Genomic DNA, 18,033 nt, shown 5'->3' with positions numbered 1-18,033 from the left:
TATTTTCTACCTGTATTTTATGCACTTTCATTGAAGGGATTTATTGCTAGTGGAAGTTCCTCTTTTCCCAAATGGAGTGTAAAGCTGCATATTATTCCCTTTAAGGAATAACAGACTTAAAATATTTTGTACTGCCCAGGAGAGGGCTGAGAAGTACAGGACACTTCTGGAGCAAATTCTAAGACTGGGGATGTGTTGGGGTCACCTTACGGTATAACCAAGGCTGGTGAGAGCCAGAGTGTAACCCAAGTGTGGCTGACACACAAATGCTCAGTGTGTGGCTTGCATGCTGGAAGGCTGCTTGTGAGTGGCCCATTGGAAGATACTACAGCAAGGCATAGTAAGGCACCTAAGGGTGCAGGGCAGGGGGCGACACAGCTGCTCATTTGTCTGGATTGTACCCTGGTATGTCACATAAAAGCTATAAAGAACTCCCTGGCACTTTAGCAGAGATGTTATTCCTAACGCCCTGGCTGCATTTCAGTTTTGGGAATATACCTTGTGGCAAGTCTTGTTCAGACAAAACTGGCAGTAAGTCAATGGGAACTTTGCCTGGGTGTCAGCACAGAGTCAGGACTGCAGGATTCCTTCATTCAATCTAACTAAATTCCCCCAGCAGTTCTGACTGGCTATGGTAGACATCTTCCTTTCCTGCTTGTGGTGTTTAGATGCTGCTTGTATTATTAGAACTGGGAGCACTGGCTGTTGGGAGTCTGAAAGGACAGGAAACAGGAAGGAGGGGGGAGGAGTTGAGGAGGCTGGGAGAGTTACAGGGTGTGCAGCTACAGCTTGGAAAAGAGACTTCCGCTGTAAATAAAGTTCTGTTAAAGTTTGTTAATACCTTGCGTGGTGGATACAACACTGCCCTAAACTATTGTGTACAGTTGCCATAAGCGGGACAGCTGCATTTCCAGTGGGGGAAGAAGAGAATAATGTATGTGCAATATTTCAGTGATGTGCCTTTTTACTATTTTAAGTGATAGTGGGTAGCACTGCGAGATAAAGAAGATTTTATATTAAATAATGAGTTTTTAAAATAGTTTAAAACATTACAACTTGATTTAATATTTATAAAAGGTAGGAAATGTATTTTCCACCCCATCCCTTCAGCAGTGTTACATCTTTCTGACAAATGGATGCAATGGTGATATTTGATACATCCATTAGTGCCTTGGTAGTATATAAATATCTTAGGTCAGCATTTCCCAAAGTATAGAGTGCATTCCTCTGGGAGAGGGAGGGTGAGTGCAAAAGATTTGCTGAGGGGAAAGAGGCAGAGGAGGTGCAGAAGATGTATGATTGCAGATGGATGTTCCCTTGACAACATATGGAGCATATGGTGAGGTTGAAGGGGGGCAACAATTGATTGCATTTTCTTGAAAGCCGGCTTAGCTTGCAAAAGTTTGGGAAGCACTCCTATTAATTAGTTATGCTATTAATAATTTCCCAGCCATTATGGAGCTTTGAACACGGCTGCACCTTGGTCCCTGCTATTCTCTGCCTGTGGCACATAATAGTCTAGTCTCCCGTGGTCTGTGATATTTTCATCTACTTTCAGCTGTTGAGTTTCATGTGCAGGTGCTGGGTGGGTTGGTGGCCTGTGATGTGCAGGAGGTCAGACTAAGTGATCTGGTGGTCCCTTCTAGCTTTAAACTTTAGGACTATGAAACAAAGTTGGTTTACATGTGTTACCTTCATCACAAAAGAGGCAATTTATGGAAATTACTAATAGTTTTGCCATCAAATAATAGTGGTTCTTTGTGTGTGCTCTTTGGTTCATAGATCCGTCTTACTGTGATCGGCTGAGGCAGGACATGTACTTTCTCACGAGAAATGGCAGACTGAGCGAGCATCTGGTTGATAAAATCATTCTTCAGCTAAACAGAGTTTATCCCCAAATTCTCACCAATAAAGAAGCAGAAAAGGTAAGTAACTGGATATTCCTGCAGTATTTCCAGATGTAGCTTTATTTTCTGGCTGTCCTGCATCTAGGTTAGAACACCAACTGGTGAAGCTGCCCACGCCAACCTAGAAGACAAATCCCTAAACCTCTGAATGGTTGCCCCTTTGCTTTCTTACTGTCTACAAAATGTGCACTCATCACTGTAGTATTTGAGAGCCTCACAGCGATTAATGAATCTCTCCTTACCACATCTCTGTGTGGTAGGAAAATATTATCTGGGAAATGGAGCTCATGAGGAACTGAGGCCTTGTCTTTATTACAAGGTTGCACCAATTTAATGAAAGGTATGTTTTTAAAGCAAATCCCCGTGCTAAATCAATACGAGCCAGGTTTAAATTGATTTAAGTGTGTCCAGACAAGGGTTTAACTAAACTGATTTAAAAATGCACCCTTAGTTAAACTGAGACAATTTGGAATATAGATCAGGCCTGAGGCAGAAAAGCCAGCCTTTTCAAAGTGGTCCCTGCTTTTGGGTGCAAAATGATTTATGTCAGTACAAAGCGGTTATAAAATGCCAGCACATCAGAATGGTAATAGTTTGCACTCGCTCTGTATGCAAGATGCAGAGGGCAATGGTGAATCAGACCTTTAGAGTTCAAAATAATGGGCTGGATCCTGTCTTGCACCAGTTTCAATTTGATCAGCCACCACTGAAACGAGTGGCGTTATTGCAGTGTAAGACGGTGTCTGTCAGACCAGATTCCGAACCATTCTATCTGCATAGTTAGGGGAAGAGGCCTGACTTAGATGATGTGAGATGTAAACAGTTAAAGAAAGGCTCATTCATTTAGGATTCAGAGTAAATTTAAGTCCTGGTGTTCTGAAAGCTGGATGCCGCTCTTACACTCAGACTGAAACAGAACACTTTCCCTTGAGCTTGTGCACATTTGTTCTCTTTTTTTATTTACAAAACGTATCATTCCCATTATGCACATTAGGCTCCATCTTGCACACTTTACACTGCTTGCCTCTGAGGGCTTCAGTGGGAATTCTGCCTGAGTAAGGAGCATACAAAGGCATTCCTCTCCCTCTAGATAAGGAATTGATCCTAAGTGTAATGTTATCTCTCTCTACCCTACTGGTCCTAAGTGTAATGCTTTTATATTGATTTGCCAGAGATATTTTTGGAGACTTTCCAGATGCACCCATGTCTAAATGATTTCAGTTAAGGCGAGGTGTAACATTTTCACTCTCACTGTAAGGTTTACTACTGTTCAGCACTTTGTCAGACCATGGGGAAGATCATCTCTTCCTCTGTAGCAACACGGATAGGAAGACAGGCTGAACACAAAGAGTGATGCATTAGGACTGTCATGATGGCTAGAACATGACAAATTCCAGAAAACTGTGGAAAATCTCTTTACATGTTTATCCCAGTTCTGAGATGTGCATTTTTAATAAGACTAAGTTAGAAGTAGAGAACTTTTTTATTAGCCCATGGCATCAAAAGTATTTCTATTGGTGCTATATTTCCAATAAGTTGGTTCCTTGCTAACTCAAACTCTTGGGAAATTATAAAGATCAATTACCTCTCCTATTGTGTGGGCTACACTGCAGTTGATCAGATGCTAAAACAATGCTTGATCAAACTAAGTTAAGCAGCTGGTTCAAATTGTAGATGTTGACATTTGAGGTCTGAATCATTATTTTTGTTTCCTATCCTAGAATGCTCATGTACTGACAGATACTTTTAGCAAAATAAACATAAAACTCTGTATTTTCACTTTCATAATGTAAATGTAGGGTAGGAACTAATTCAGCACTGTATCATTGCATTTGTACTCTTTGTTCTAATGACTGCTTTTTCTCTTATAGTTCAGAAATCCAAAGGCATTGCTTCATATTCGGTTGTCAGATCTTATAAGCCACCTACAAAAGAAAGGAGACAAACACTGTCAAGAATTTTACAGGGCCTTGCAGATCAATGCTGAACAACTGTATAATGATTTGCCAAGCAGGAAAATCTTGAGTAAGTTGGGAGACTTGTGGCTTCCCTGAGTCAATGTATCACAAAATTTGCCTTTGCTGGCATCCCAGCTTATTTTGAGGAATTAAATGCTCTTTCCATGTGCCACTTTCTACAGACTGGAGACTTTAGAAGCCACCTAGTGGATTTGGATGCACCATTAATTTTGATTGGAATTGGAGGTCCAAATCTCTTTACCAACTTTGAAATCGCAGCCCCTGTATTTAAGATACAATTTATGCCCAACATGAAAATGCAGAAAAATAACCCAATTCAACCTTTTTCTTTTAATAACTGCCCCTTTCCCTTTTATGCATTTTGTTTAAAAGGGCATTTATTTATTTTTCAAGCCTTTATTCTGACTGGTAGTAAATAAAAGAGCTATGTTTTAAAATAAAAAGTGTGAGACACAAAGTAACAAAATCAAGGCAGCTCAGAGACTTGGCTTCCACTCAATTCTTAAATCACCCAGCTGTGCTTCATTAACTCCACACACATCAGATGTTAGATCATGCTTGTTTCACAAATACTTGCAATGGCAAACCACAGTGTTAGTTACCTGAACCCTGATCCTGCAAACACATAGGCATGAGTAGTCACACTGAGTCTATGGGCCTTATTACATGCATACGTGTTTGCAGGATTGATTGCCATTTCCATTTTTTATACCATAAAGCAGATCTTTTTCTAAAAGGAGAGAGATGTGGTCCAACTTACCGTGCTGGGAAAATAATGCTTGCCATGTATGACTCATCCTGTCAATGAAACTGGAGAAAAACAAAATGCTCAAAGAGGAAGTGAAATACATTCAGCACATTGAAACAATTGGAGTAGCATGAGGAAGGGCTGTTGCAATTAGGTTAATGAAGCGGCAAAGAGGCTGCATGTTACAAAGTCCCTACAAACGGTCTAATAGCACTGATGCTGCACCATCCAACCCCCTGGTGGTTTTGAGTACATTCCAGCAGAGTTTTTGGTCATGTGGTCAAATCCCTAAGATTGACAGCGTAAAGTCAAAAACAGGCCGGGAAAAAAATGCGAACATCTGTCTTTAATTAATATGTAACAAATAATTTTTTGCAGAACAATTGACCTGGAAAATAGTTGCTATATTTCAAAACCTGCCTTCCTCTAGCATCTCATTATGCAGTAAGGCTGTTGTACACACTGAACTAGAAACCCCTACTGATTTGGAGACAGCATCCTTTTCAAACCACACACATGCCATCTCCTGGATAATATGCAGACTCCAAAGTTAGCCCAGACTCCCCTCCCAGTTGGAGGGTATTTGCATGTGGGCTTTGATTTGGGTCCATTTCTACATCAGAAATCCACATTAGTAGTTATCACAACAGCATTAAGTCCGGCTCTTTGATTTGATGTGTGCCTCGCAGAAGCCATCCCTGCTGAGGCTGTGTGGAAACTTGGATCAAACACGCTAGCATCTCAAAGAAATCTGTTGCTTTAGCTGAAGGAGTCAGGAATAGAAGCACAGAGTTACCCTTCCAGGCTAAGTAGAGGACAGATGACAGTCATTACTTAGTAAAGGCTTGATTCTGCAGCCCTTGCTCACCCAAATACTCCTGCTGAAGTCACGGTGGGTAAAATTTTCAAAAGCACATTAATGACTTAGGAGCCTAATTCCCATTAATTTTTTTAATCAAATGTTAAGTTTTTAAGAGCCCTGTAGAGGAGTGGACTCACCCCTGCAGTGCCTCCTGCTGGTCATCTCTGGGAATTAGCTCATTTCAGCATTGGAGCGCCCCCTGCAGGCCAGTGGTCCACCTGGCCTCATGTCCCACCCAGACTCTGGTGCCCTTTTATCTGGGGTGCTGCCCCCTGGCAGTACACCCCTCAGTACTAGGGTCTCCCCTCCCTGGAGAACCCCCACCCACTATTCCTACCTCACCTCAGAATAAGGCCACTGCCAGTCACCAACTAGCCCCCGCTCCCTGGGGCAGACTGCAGTATAGGCCACTCATCACAGGCAAGGTTGGGTTTGGACCTGCTGCCTTGGCCTATCCCTAGGCTGCCCTCTGCAACCCGCAATACCCCTTGGCCTCCTACTAGGCCACAGCCTGGGGCTTTCCAGGCTGGAGCACCCCAGCCTTTCCCCAGCCCTGCTCCACTCAGGTACCCTATCTCTGCTCCCTGCAGCCAAGCCCTTCTCTCTCTGAGTGCAGAGAGAGACTGTTGAGCTCCTGGCTCCCAGCCTTTTTATACAGGCCAGCTGTGGCCTGATTGGGGCATGGCCCAGCTGTGGCTGCTTCCCCAATCAGCCCAGCTTTTAGAGCTGCAGCCCTCTGCCAGGGCTGTTTTAAGCCCTTCCAGGCAGGAGCGGGGGACCACCCCGCTACAAGCCCAAGTCCCTTTGAAAATGGGACTTCAGCACTTTTGAAAATTGTGCCGTGAGCCTACTCCAGGGAGTAGATGTATCAGGATTGGGCCCTCACACATTAAGAATAGCAACTAGATGTGTAGAGTGAAGTAAAGCATCGAGGTGTTACTGCGTCTGTGGGGTAAATGAGACAGCATTTTGCACATTGAATAATATTCAAAGCAGTCCCACGACTGCTTTTGCCTCACTTGTGTGGTACAACCACAAAGCAGCATTACATTCTCTATTCCTTAGCAGACTCTCCTATGTCATAGACATGAGTAGTATCATTAAGATCTCTGTGCTAAAACACATACTAGAACTATATTGTCATAGACTGCAGCTTCCTTAGTCTCACATAATAAGGAAATAAATGATGTATTCTGAGAGCAGTATAAGTATTTGTATATTAGAGGTTAGATAGCTAAACTGGTTGATCCTCAGGATCCTCTGGATTAATTTGCTAATGTTTGTGAAAATGTGAAGTGCTACACAGCTGGTGTGTGTTATTATTACTAATGTATGAACTAACAGCCCATGAAAAGTAACCTTCTTAAAAACACAGCCCTTCCTAAACTAAAGCAGAAGAAAGGAAGCCTATTATTTTTACTTCTCACTGTGGTAAACTTGAATCCTCCTGATCCTCCAAGCCATTAAGCACATGCATAACTTTACTTGCATGAGTAATTGTCCTGTTGTTGAGTAAAGTTAAGCATGTGCTAAGGATTTGCAGATTTAGGCCCTGACATTGTAAATATGAAGAAAGAAATGACATCTTCAAGCTGAGATTTTTATTTGGTTTCAGCCTAATCTTTATTTAGAGCAAAGTTATGAACACCTAAAAAAGAGTTTGCAGTGGGATTTGTCAAAAACAAATCATGCCAAACCAGCCTAATTTCCTTCTTTAATAGGGTTACTCACCTAGCAGATGGGGGGGGGGAGAAGTCGATGTGATATATCTTGATGTTTTTAGTAAGGCTTTTGATACAGTTCCACGTGACATTCTCATAAGCAAACTAGGGACATGTGGTCATAGATGAAATTACTCTAAAGTGGGTGCACAACTGGCTGAAAGTCCATACTCAAAGGGTAGTTATCAGTGGTTTGCTGTCACTTGGATAATGGTTTGCTTGTGACTTGGATAATGGAGTGGAGAGTGTGCTAATGAAATATGCAGATGGCACCAAACTGGGAGGGATTGCAAGTACTTTGGAGGACAGGATTAGAATTCAAAACGACCATGACAAATTGGACAATTGGTCTGAAATTAACAAGATAAAATTCAATAAAAGCAAGTGCAAAGTACACCCTTGGAAAGGAAAAATCAAATTCACAGCTACAAAATGGGAAATAACTGGCTAGGTGGTAGCACTGTCGAAAATAATCTGAGGGTATAGTGAACCACAATCTGAATATGAGTCAACAATGTGATGCAGTTGCAAAAAAGCCTAATGTCATTCTGGGGTGTATTAACAGATGTGTCCTATGTAAGACTTGGGAGGTAATTGTCCTGCTCTACTCAGCACTGGGGATGCCTCAGCTGGAGTACTGTGTCCGGTTGTCCAGTTCTGGGCACCCACACTTTTGAAAAGATGTGGACAAATTGGAGAATGTCCAGAGGAGAGCAACAAAAAATGATAAAAGATTAAGAAAATCTGACCTATGAGGAAAGGTTAAAAAAAAATGGGCTTATTTAGTCATGAGAAGAGACTGAGGGGGGGACTCGATAACAGTCTTCAAAATATGTTAAGGGCTGTTATAAAGAGGATCAATTGTTATAAAGGGAATCAATTCTTCTCTGTGGCCACTGAAGATCGGACAAAAAGTAATGGCTTAATCTGCAGCAAGGGAGATTTAGGTGAGATATTAGGAAAAACTTTCTCACTGTAAGGGTGATTAAGCTCTGGAATAGGCTTCCAAGGGGGGTTGTGGACTCCTCATCATTGGAGGTTTTTAAGAACAGGTTAGACCAGGGGTCGGCAACCTATGGCACGTGTGCCGATTTTTAATGGCACACTGCTGCCTGCCGGCGTCCCGCTCAGCCCACTGCTGAACCCCGGCAGCGGGCTGAGCCGGACTCCGGCAGGCAGCAGCGTGCCATTAAAAATCCTGCCCGACCCAGCCCACTCTTCTCCGCCCCCCGCCTACTGCTCTCTCTGGCGGGGGTAGGGGACAGAAGCAAACTTGGTCCTGTCAGCTGCTGCTGTAGGGCCGGCTCCGCCAGCAGCCAAGCTTCCCCCTCCCCCGCCTCTTCCCCCAGCGTGCTGTGTCGAGCCCCGCCTCCTCTCCCTCCCTGCCACCGATGGCCCTTGCGAGGGAGGGGAGAAGAGCAGCCCCAGCGCCCTCGCTGCTCAGACCAGTAAGGAGGCAGGGAGAAGGGGGGTAGGAGCCCCCTTCCCCCTGCCTCCAGCCCCCTGCCATGAGCTGCTCAGGGGGCAGGGGGCTGGGAGCATCCCCCTGATCCCAGCCCCCCCCCCGCCCTCTGCCCTGACCCCTGCACCCCCTTGCACCCCAGCCCCCTGCATCCCCCCCACGACCCCATCCCTGATTCCTGCACCCTCCACACATACCCAGCCCCCTCACACCCCATGCCTTGACTCCTGCACCCCCTCACATGCCCCCAGCCCTCTGCCCTGCCTCCTGCACCCTTCACACATACCCAGCCCCCCCACACCCCATGTCCTGACTCTTGCACCCCCCACATCCCCACCCCCACCCTGAGCACCAGGTTGGCAGCAGGCTGAGTGGGGCCAGTGGCTGGGACCCCAGCTGGCAAGGGGCCAGCAGCCAGTACCCCAGACCGGCAGCGGGCTGAGCGGGGCCGGCAGCTGGGACCCTGTCTGGCAGGAGCCAGCAGACGGAACCCCAGACCGGCAGTGGGCTGAGACGCTCGGCCCGCTGCTGGTCTGGGGTGCCAGCCCCGCTCAGCCCGCCGCCAGTCTGGGATCCCAGCCCCCGGCCCCGCTCAGCCCGCTGCCGGTATGGAGTTCTGGCTGCTGGCCCGGGGTTCTGGCTGCCAGCCCCTTGCCAGGCCCCACTCAGCCCGCTGCCGGCCTAGGTGAACGGAACCCCAGGCTGGCAGCGGGCTGAACAGGCCGGTGGCTTAAGATCAGCATTTTAATTTAATTTTAAATGAAGCTTCTTAAACATTTTGAAAACCTTGTTTACTTTACATACAACAATAGTTTAGTTATATTATATACAGACTTATAGAGAGAGACCTTCTAAAAAACGTTAAAATGTATTACTGGCACGCGAAACCTTAAATTACAGTGAATAAATGAAGACTCGGCACACCACTTCTGAAAGGTTGCCGACCCCTGGGTTAGACAAATACCTGTCAGGGATGGTCTAGGTTCCCTTGGTCCTGCCTCAGTGCAGGGGTCTGGACTAGCTGACCTCTCAAGGTCCCTTCCAGCCCTACAACTCGATAACATATAATACAAACACGATTTGGGGTCTGGGGAAATATTTTCTCCAAATTGCCTTTTTAAAAAAAAACTACTGTAAATTTCAAAGTTATTTCACAATTTTAAAAGACAACAAAAATTCTTCCCTTCTCATTAAATATAGAGCTTGAAGATAAATCTCTAGTCGTGTTGCAAGAGTCCCATCGGGCAGGGGGGAGGAGCGAGATACACAATACTGACCGTTTCTGATGTATTCTGAAGCTTTGAATCAATTCTCATTCTCTGATACTGATTGAAGTTCATTTTTCATTTCTCTTTATACTGATAGAGAACAGAATGTTAAAGGGCTAGATCATCCCCCCCACAGGACTACCCTGATAAGGGGCTGGGAACTCTGCAGGGTCTCTCTCCTAGGGTGCTCCTGGCATTGTCCTTGTGGGTGGTTCTCATGCAGCAGGCAAGCAGGCCATCCCTCAAAACCAGCCAATCAATCATCATAGGTTTTGAGGACTCCATAGAGGCTTTGGAGAAGGGCTTTTTTCTCTTGACCCTCGCCAACCGCTTGGCAGAAAGGTTCAGTGATATCTGTGCAGCCCGAGGCTTCCCACTTCAGTGAGTGCTTCTGTAACGCCACTCAGAGGGATGTCAGAGCACAGGAGAAGACAGCTCCCAAGCTAATGCTGGCTAAGGCAGAACTAACCCGGGCAGGTTTACTACATTGGATTGGTGTGGTGTGTAGCGAGGGCTCGTGCACCTCCGCGACCCGCTTGTGCACCACCCTCGGGGGGAAGTCTGCCATGCTTTTGTTCCAACTGCCCAGGGAGCTGGATGGGCTGATTGGACACAAAGGTACCAGAAAAATCACTAAAATAAAAGGTCTCAAATTGCCTCAATGCAATGCAATGCAAATTTGGAATTCGCACAAACTGTAGATTGTTTTTATTTGAAAAAATTAACCAGCCTCCCACAACTAAATTCTTCTGACTGAAAACCTCCTTCCATGAATCAGACAGTGTTTCAGTGGAACAATTTTGTAATATGAATTAAACACTAGGAGCAATATTATTCGGTCCTGGTGTTTCCCCAGTAAGGGGCCTGCCAGACCTACGCCAGGTTGAGCTCCACATTCTCAGAGGCCGAGGTGACTCTTGAAGGAGGATCCCCTTCTGCCCAGGGCAGTGGTGCTGGAACTAGGGGTGTTGGTGCTGCTGCACCCCCTGGCTTGAAGTAATAATAACCCAAATGCATGGTTTCCATCATCAGCACCTCCACTATAAAAATTGTTCCAGCAGCCTGGCCCAGGGTAAGAGTTGCAGACTCCGCCCTGTCTGGGCTTTGGTAATAACATAGGCCCACTCATTGCCATCATTTAGGGTAACCAAATGTCCCAATACTGGGGGACAGTCCCAGGATCCTGGCCAAAACCTACCCAGGGGATTGGCTGCCTGGTTACTATCACTGTGTCCCCTGTTCCATCCTGTCCCCACTCTTGAGCTAGTGCTGAGCCCAACTGCATTGTCTTCTAGAAAGTGGTATGTGGTCAACCATCTATCTAAACCAGTGGACAGGCAGTGTAATAAACCGCGATAACACGCGTTGAGCAATGCTAGATATACACACTCTGAGACATGCATGTTTAGTTCCCTGAATGGGGACAGAGGTTGCTTTCACACTATAGCAAACTGATAAGCTCGGTCAAATTAAATAAATGACTTCTCCAGCTGCCATTGCTAACAGTGGAAAACCTTGTTGACAGGCTGGATTCCCCTTCTGTTTGATTTTACAGAAAAGTACCAATCTCAGGACCACATCCCATGTGCCAGGTCTGAGCATGCAGAACCCATTGACGTCAATGGGAGTTGTATATGTATGTATCTGAAAGCAGAATTCGGTTTCTGATGTTGGCTCTCCGAGTCCATCGCCATGTAGGTTGTTTTCATGGCACAAACACAGTACCGTGACTTGGTTGTAGGACAACGAGGAGAACATCGATGGCTGTGGGAATAAACCTTGTTGAAATCCTAATATTTTTGTAGCTATCCGTTTTCATAGTGACTGGTGATTTAAACTTTGTCCCAGTATGAAAGCCTCTCTCTGATGTAATGTATTACCAACCTTCCTCCAACTCTCTGGGCATTCACATATCTGACAGGAGAAATGTACAGAACAATCTGACTGTTTGAGGCCTCAGTCTAGCAAGGCTCTTAGTCATAGGTGTGATTTTACACATGTGAGTACTTTCACCGGTTGCCCATCAGGTCCCAGTGGGACTACTGGCATGCTTAAAGTTATGCATGTGATTAAGTGCTTTGCTGGACCAGGACTATAAAACCTCAATGCCTTCCACCTGTGTTGAAATGATGAATTCCCTATTTCTTTAATAAACACAGGCCCTGATTTAACTGCAGCTGTGACATGTCCTTAGGAGGGGTGAAATATTTCACATAAAGATTGGCTATCTCTCTGAAAAGTGGTAATACAGACTTTCCCTCTGTTTTGCATGAATTGATACAGAAGTGTGTTGGCTTGAGCTCAATACTAACTCTTGGTGTGTTGCTTTTATTTCTAGAAACCTCAGCTTCCACAGGGATAGACACAGACAAGGAGAAATATATTCTAACTGACAGGGGTAAATAAAATGCATACAGTACCATTGGACAGAATGATACTTTCATATGAAGATGCAGTTTATTTTACAACTTAATTTACATTTATGGAACAAATCATTTGTTCTCTTATGTCTTTATTGTAGCTATTTAAATGCATTTAACTTGTATTAAAGGAAAACCTATTCAGCCTGCAACTGAGAAATCTGGTCTCATAGAATTCAAGAGATTATAGAGCTTTAGGCAACATTTACATTGGCATTATTTTTAAATTTGGCATATTTTTAACTAGAGTTTAATTTCCCATGCCATTCTAATGCTTTAGCAATAAAGGGTTTTACAACGACTTCTGCTTTTACAGAAGAACCTTGCTAAATCACTTTTGCAGATTAGTGAGTAGACAAAAAGCAACCAAACAAATAAGAGAAAACCAACAGCAATAACGAAAAGCCCCAATAACAATGGTGAACAATATACTTTGTCCATTAAGGGAAAATTGTGTCTCTTCCCTTGCCCCACTCAGTGCTATGTTGGGGTCCTGACAGCAACATAGCCAGCACAAGGAGGGGAGGGGAAGCTTTTTAGGAAGCTGTGCAAAAAAAAAAGGTCAGCGCACCTTTGTGCTCCATCATGCTGAGTAAGGGGCTGTGGATTGGAGACTACTCGTATCCACTAGCCATTTTCCCTAGGCAGCCACACCAAACTATTGCAATGATGAGCCTGAAGTAGCAACTGCAGAATGACTGCACTGCTGGAAAATGTCTACTTCCTGCTCTTCCTGTGTCTGTGGGCAACCCCAGCACGTAGTCCATTTGTTAGGCTAGAACTGGTATTTGCCCCTAAAAGGATAGATGCAGTTTAGGTGTATTCATGATAGCATTTCCCAGTAAATATACGGAAGAAGTTGTGGTAATCTGAGGCCTCCCTACAGAACTCAGCTATTAAACATTGGCCAATTTTTGTCTGGCTGAGTGAAGTGTGGATTAGCAAGGTTCTGTCGTACTTCAATATAAGTACCATATTTCCTTTCAGTTGGAAATGTTAAAATGATTTCCAGTCAGGGATTAGAATTAAATATACAAATAGCTTTGCATCTCCGTTGCATTCAGAACCATGAACAGCAACAGAAAACATTTTAAATACCGTATTCATTACTTTGCAGTGCACATCTAAATGCAATCACACACAATACTCTTCCCGGATCATTTTATATAAGTAAGAATATACATCTCTATATTGATAGCTGTCATTTAAATAAATGAGATGTATATCCACTCAGAAATGTGAAAATCTTGGGTGCTAATTACACACAGAATGGTTGATGACTGGCCTTTTTCCTTTTCTTTTTTCTTTCTGGCCGTAGTTTATTTCATGAGGTCTGATCCTGCAGTCCTCGCTCAGAGAAAATTCTCAAGAAAGTCAAGGTAACTGAAGTCAGGAGTTTTGAGCATGGACTGAAGGACTGGACCCATAAAGAGCAGTAATTCTTCCTGGTGGAGAGCCGGGAGAAAGGAAGGATGAAGGATACAAATTATAAAAAAGAAACATTATGAAAAACTACTTATTTGGGGTCACATTTCAATACCATCACTCTCAGTGAATAGTACCTTACTCTACGAGCAGTTCACTGACATCCGTGCGACGACTCGGGGAGTTAGGTGCTCCTCAGTGTGAGTGAGGGTATCAAAATCTGGCCCTTAGTTTGCCATTTTTGTTTAAAAACAAAAAAAGGAGGTGGGTTTTTTTTACACAAACTAGACATTTTTATGTAAATCTAAGACCTTCTTCATGTGCAGTGTAATTAGGCCTCCCATTCTGAGTTCTTATTAGAACAAGAGAGGCTAACAATGTCGGAGTAATTATAATACAAAATACTTACAATAAAGTGATTATATTTTATAGTACAGTAAGCACAGAATATACCTAATTATGATTATGCAAACTTCATGTGAACAATCTTAGCCATGCCTATTAATAATAACTGAGGTTAGTGAATCATCAAATAAACTAAACTTTCACTTTTCTGTGCTCTTTTACTAAATTCACTTTTCCTTTTTCGTCCTTAGGTCCCATGTTCTTCCTTGCTTGCTTTAGTGTTGCTGCAGGATTAGCATTGTTCATGTACTGCTGGAACCCAGGTAATCTACTCCGGAATTGTTTTAAAGGGAAATTTTTATTCTCAGTCACCTTAAGGTAAAACACATTTGAGGGGTTCCCTCTATATCTTAAGAACATACGAACGGCCATACTGGGTCAGACCAAAGGTCCATCTAGCTCAGTGTTCTGTCTTCCGACAGTGGCCAATGCCAGGGGCCCCAGAGGGAATGAACAAAACAGGTAATCATCAAAAACAACAAGGAGTCTGGTGGCACCTTAAAGACTAACAGATTTATTTGGGCATAAGCTTTCGTGAGTAAAAACCTCACTTCTTTGGATGCGTCCGAAGAAGTGAGGTTTTTACTCACGAAAGCTTATGCCCAAATAAATCTGTTAGTCTTTAAGGTGCCACCAGACTCCTTGTTGTTTTTGTAGATACAGACTAACACGGCTACCCCCTGATACTTGAGGTAATCATCAAGTGATCCATCCCCTGTCACCCATTCCCAGCTTCTGGCAAACAGAGGCTAGGGACACCATCCCTACCCATCCTGGCTAATAGCCATTGATGGACCTATCCTCCATGAATTTATCTAGTTCTTTTTTGAAATAATATCTTGAATAAAAGCTGCTTCTACACTAGAGCTAATGGAAGATGTCATCATTTGTTAATGAGGTTAGGATGCAACCTGTGCCCCAGAAGTGCCAGGAGATAATTAATAAAAAGCTCACAAATGAGAAGAGTTACTTTTTAAAGATCTGAACCATAGTATTGTGAACTCCCATTGCTACAGCAGACAGAGAGGATTCATGCTTCCAAATTAGAAAACTTATGTAAGTAGTTAATTGAAGTCTAATCAGTGCCTGCACTCTCAGTTACTTAATCACAAGGAGGGAATTCTTTTTTATTTCTGTCTGAACCTTCAGCATATGATCAGTACAAATACCTGACTTATATAGAAAAAATCATTTTTATTGTTGTGATCTGTACCATTTGCATGCAGAGTAGTTTTCCTAGATTTCCTCCCTAATGGCATGCACCTTTTAATGGCTCATGAATAAACACCGGACGCCCACCCCCTCCACTCTGTACAAGTCCCCTTCAGTAAATTAGTAGGTCTGCTTGTTATGAGAATTAAGGACTTGTGCATAGCCCAAGGCCCTGTTCTTCAGCCCTTACTCAAGATGACTAATGCTAATGTGAGTAATCCATTGGCTTCAAGTGGTGTGAATGAGTACTACACAGCATGGGAAGGGTTGGAGAACTGGGCCCCCATTTGATAGCTGATTTAATCTTTTTTCCCTGCAGTATAAAAGACTCCCAACAATATGACATCTAAAGAAATAGGTATTGGGGCACATTGATATTTGACAAGGTTCTCTTTAAAGTATGTTGAAAAATCAATTGTAAATAAGGTGTATATAAATATTTGTCAATTTGTGACCTAATACAACACCCATCACCTGGTATCTAAGCACCTAACTATCAAAAAATAAATACTGGCAGATTCTCCTGACACTGGAGCTCTGCTCCATGCAGGAATATATGTGTGTGGGTGCCGGCAGGAGGTGGGATTAAGAGGCTGGTAACAATGCCCTGATTCTGAGGGCCCACCCCAACACCACTTAGAGCTGTTGCCTTAATGGACCCTATGCCAGTGGAGGATTGGTGTGATGGATCTGAGACTGGATTATGGCCTCTTTCTGCCACCTGAGTGGGGCTAAGGGGCCATGACAGGGTGTGTGAATCCCACCCTTAGAGTATTTCAACTTTATTCAGAGTGGTAGCCGTGTTAGTCTGTATCAGCAAAAACAACATGGAGTCTTTGTGGCATCTTAGAGACTAACAAATTTATTTGGGCATAAGCTTTCGTGGGCTAAAACACACTTCATCAGATGCATGGAGTTGAACATACAGTAGGGAAGTATAAATACGCAGCATATGAAAAGAAGTGGGTTTTAGCCCACAGAAGCTTATGCCCAAATAAATTTGTTAGTCTCTAGGGTGCCACAAGGACTCCTCGTTGTTTCAACTTTATTTGCTTCTCCTGAGGAAGATACTGCTTGGGCCATAATGATCTTGGCAAATTGAGTCATAACTTGAGCTTTGTGTATTTACCATGAGGATGTTCATCTTTTTCTTTTGGAGGAAATTCTTTGTTTTTTGCTTAACACTGCTCATTACAGTGGGCAAATGCTGGTTGCCTGCCACAGCACCAGAGTGCACATATAACAATTTGAATATGAGTCATCAATGTGATTCAGTTGCAAAGAAGCCTGCTATCATTCTGGGACATATTAAGAGGAGTGCCGGATATAAGCCACAGAAGGTAATTGTCCCACTCTACTCAGCATTGGGGAGGCCTCAGCTGAAGTATTGTGTTTAATTCTGGGTCCCACGCTAGGAAACATGTGGACATATTGGAGAGAGTCCAGAGGAGAGCAACAAAAATGAGAAAAGGTTTAGCAAACCCGACCTATGAGGAAAGGTTAAAAAAACTGGGCATGTTTAGTCTTGAGAAAAGAAGACTGAGGTGGGGACTTGATAACAGTCTTCCAGTATGTTAAGGGCTGTTATAAAGAGGACTGTGACCAATTGTTCTCCATGTCCACTGAAGGTAGGACAAAAAGTAATGGGCTTAATCAGCAGCAAAGGAGATTGAGGTCAGATATTAGGAAAAACTTGCTAACTAAAAGGGTAGTTCAGCTCTGGAACAGTCTTCCGAGGGAGGTTGTAAAATCCCCATCATTGGAGGTTTTTAAGAACAGTTTGTTTTTTGGACAAACACCTGTCAGGGATGGACTAGGTTTACTTGGTCCTGCCTCAGTGCAGGGGATTGGATCTGAACACCTTTCAAGGTCCCTTCCAGCCCTAGATTTCTATGATTCTGCTTCCTTGAATCCCTCCCGTTCTAGCTTCAGTTGAACATAGTGTTTATTCCTTCCCCAGAGCTCTAGTGCTGTTGACAAACACCAGCTCATGGACAACTTAAGCCAAAGAAATCATTTGGATAAATATTGAACGTGTGTCAAAAGTGATCCATAGATTTTTTTTTTTAACTTGAGATTCTGAACTACTCCCTGTTAAATTGCTTTTGCAAATCAAAGGTCCCTTAGGTAGGCTTTTCAGTTCAGTTAATTTACAAAGTACTCAAAGGAACAACTTTCCCCCGGAAGCATTTTTGTAAAGAATCTTTGCAAAACACTGTTTATTAAAACTGTACTTATCAATTGATTAGTTCACTTTCTTTTTTCACTCCTACCTTTTTGTTTTTGTTTTAGATCCAAAAGTTATAGGAGGAGCCAAGAAAATATTGGGATTTTCTCCTATTATCATAGGAAGACATGTTAGAAATATTTGTATGGTATACATGGAAGATACATCAAGGAAAAATTAAGGAAAAGCTGCTTCTTCAGTCTTCTGTACAGTATACCTGCCAATGGAAAAACAAATATATATACACACACTATATATTATACCAAAGATTTAGTTAACGGCTTTAGCAGTAAATATGCTGCTTCAAGGTGCTTTCAAATGGTCAACTCTATATGAACTTGTGGAAATGGATCATTTATTTTTGTAAATGCTTCTTTTAAAATATTTATCATTTGGG

At 43.3% G+C, this 18,033-nt stretch overlaps 1 protein-coding gene across 1 annotated transcript; it reads left to right on the top strand.

Annotated features, from left to right (window-relative positions):
* The first annotated feature begins 1,305 nt into the window (after window positions 1-1,305).
* On the top strand, window positions 1,306-17,817 carry CARD19 (caspase recruitment domain family member 19). Its single transcript, XM_065408249.1, has 6 exons — window positions 1,306-1,339; window positions 1,783-1,925; window positions 3,779-3,932; window positions 12,286-12,345; window positions 14,389-14,460; window positions 17,702-17,817. The coding sequence occupies exons 1-6, from the start codon at window positions 1,306-1,308 to the stop codon at window positions 17,815-17,817; spliced, it is 579 nt and encodes a 192-aa protein (XP_065264321.1).
* The last annotated feature ends 216 nt before the right edge of the window (window positions 17,818-18,033 follow it).

This window comes from Emys orbicularis, chromosome 7 (assembly GCF_028017835.1).
Source record: "Emys orbicularis isolate rEmyOrb1 chromosome 7, rEmyOrb1.hap1, whole genome shotgun sequence".
In the NCBI taxonomy this organism is placed as follows: domain Eukaryota; kingdom Metazoa; phylum Chordata; order Testudines; family Emydidae; genus Emys; species Emys orbicularis.
This window is presented reverse-complemented; position numbering and strand designations above follow the sequence as displayed.

Coding starts and splice junctions, on each gene's coding strand:
- CARD19 (XM_065408249.1), top strand. CDS start 1,306: ATGGATGTTCCCTTGACAACATATGGAGCATATG. Junction 3,933..12,285: donor GCCAAGCAGGAAAATCTTGA/GTAAGTTGGGAG, acceptor TTTTATTTCTAG/AAACCTCAGCTTCCACAGGG. Junction 12,346..14,388: donor ATATATTCTAACTGACAGGG/GTAAATAAAATG, acceptor TTTCGTCCTTAG/GTCCCATGTTCTTCCTTGCT.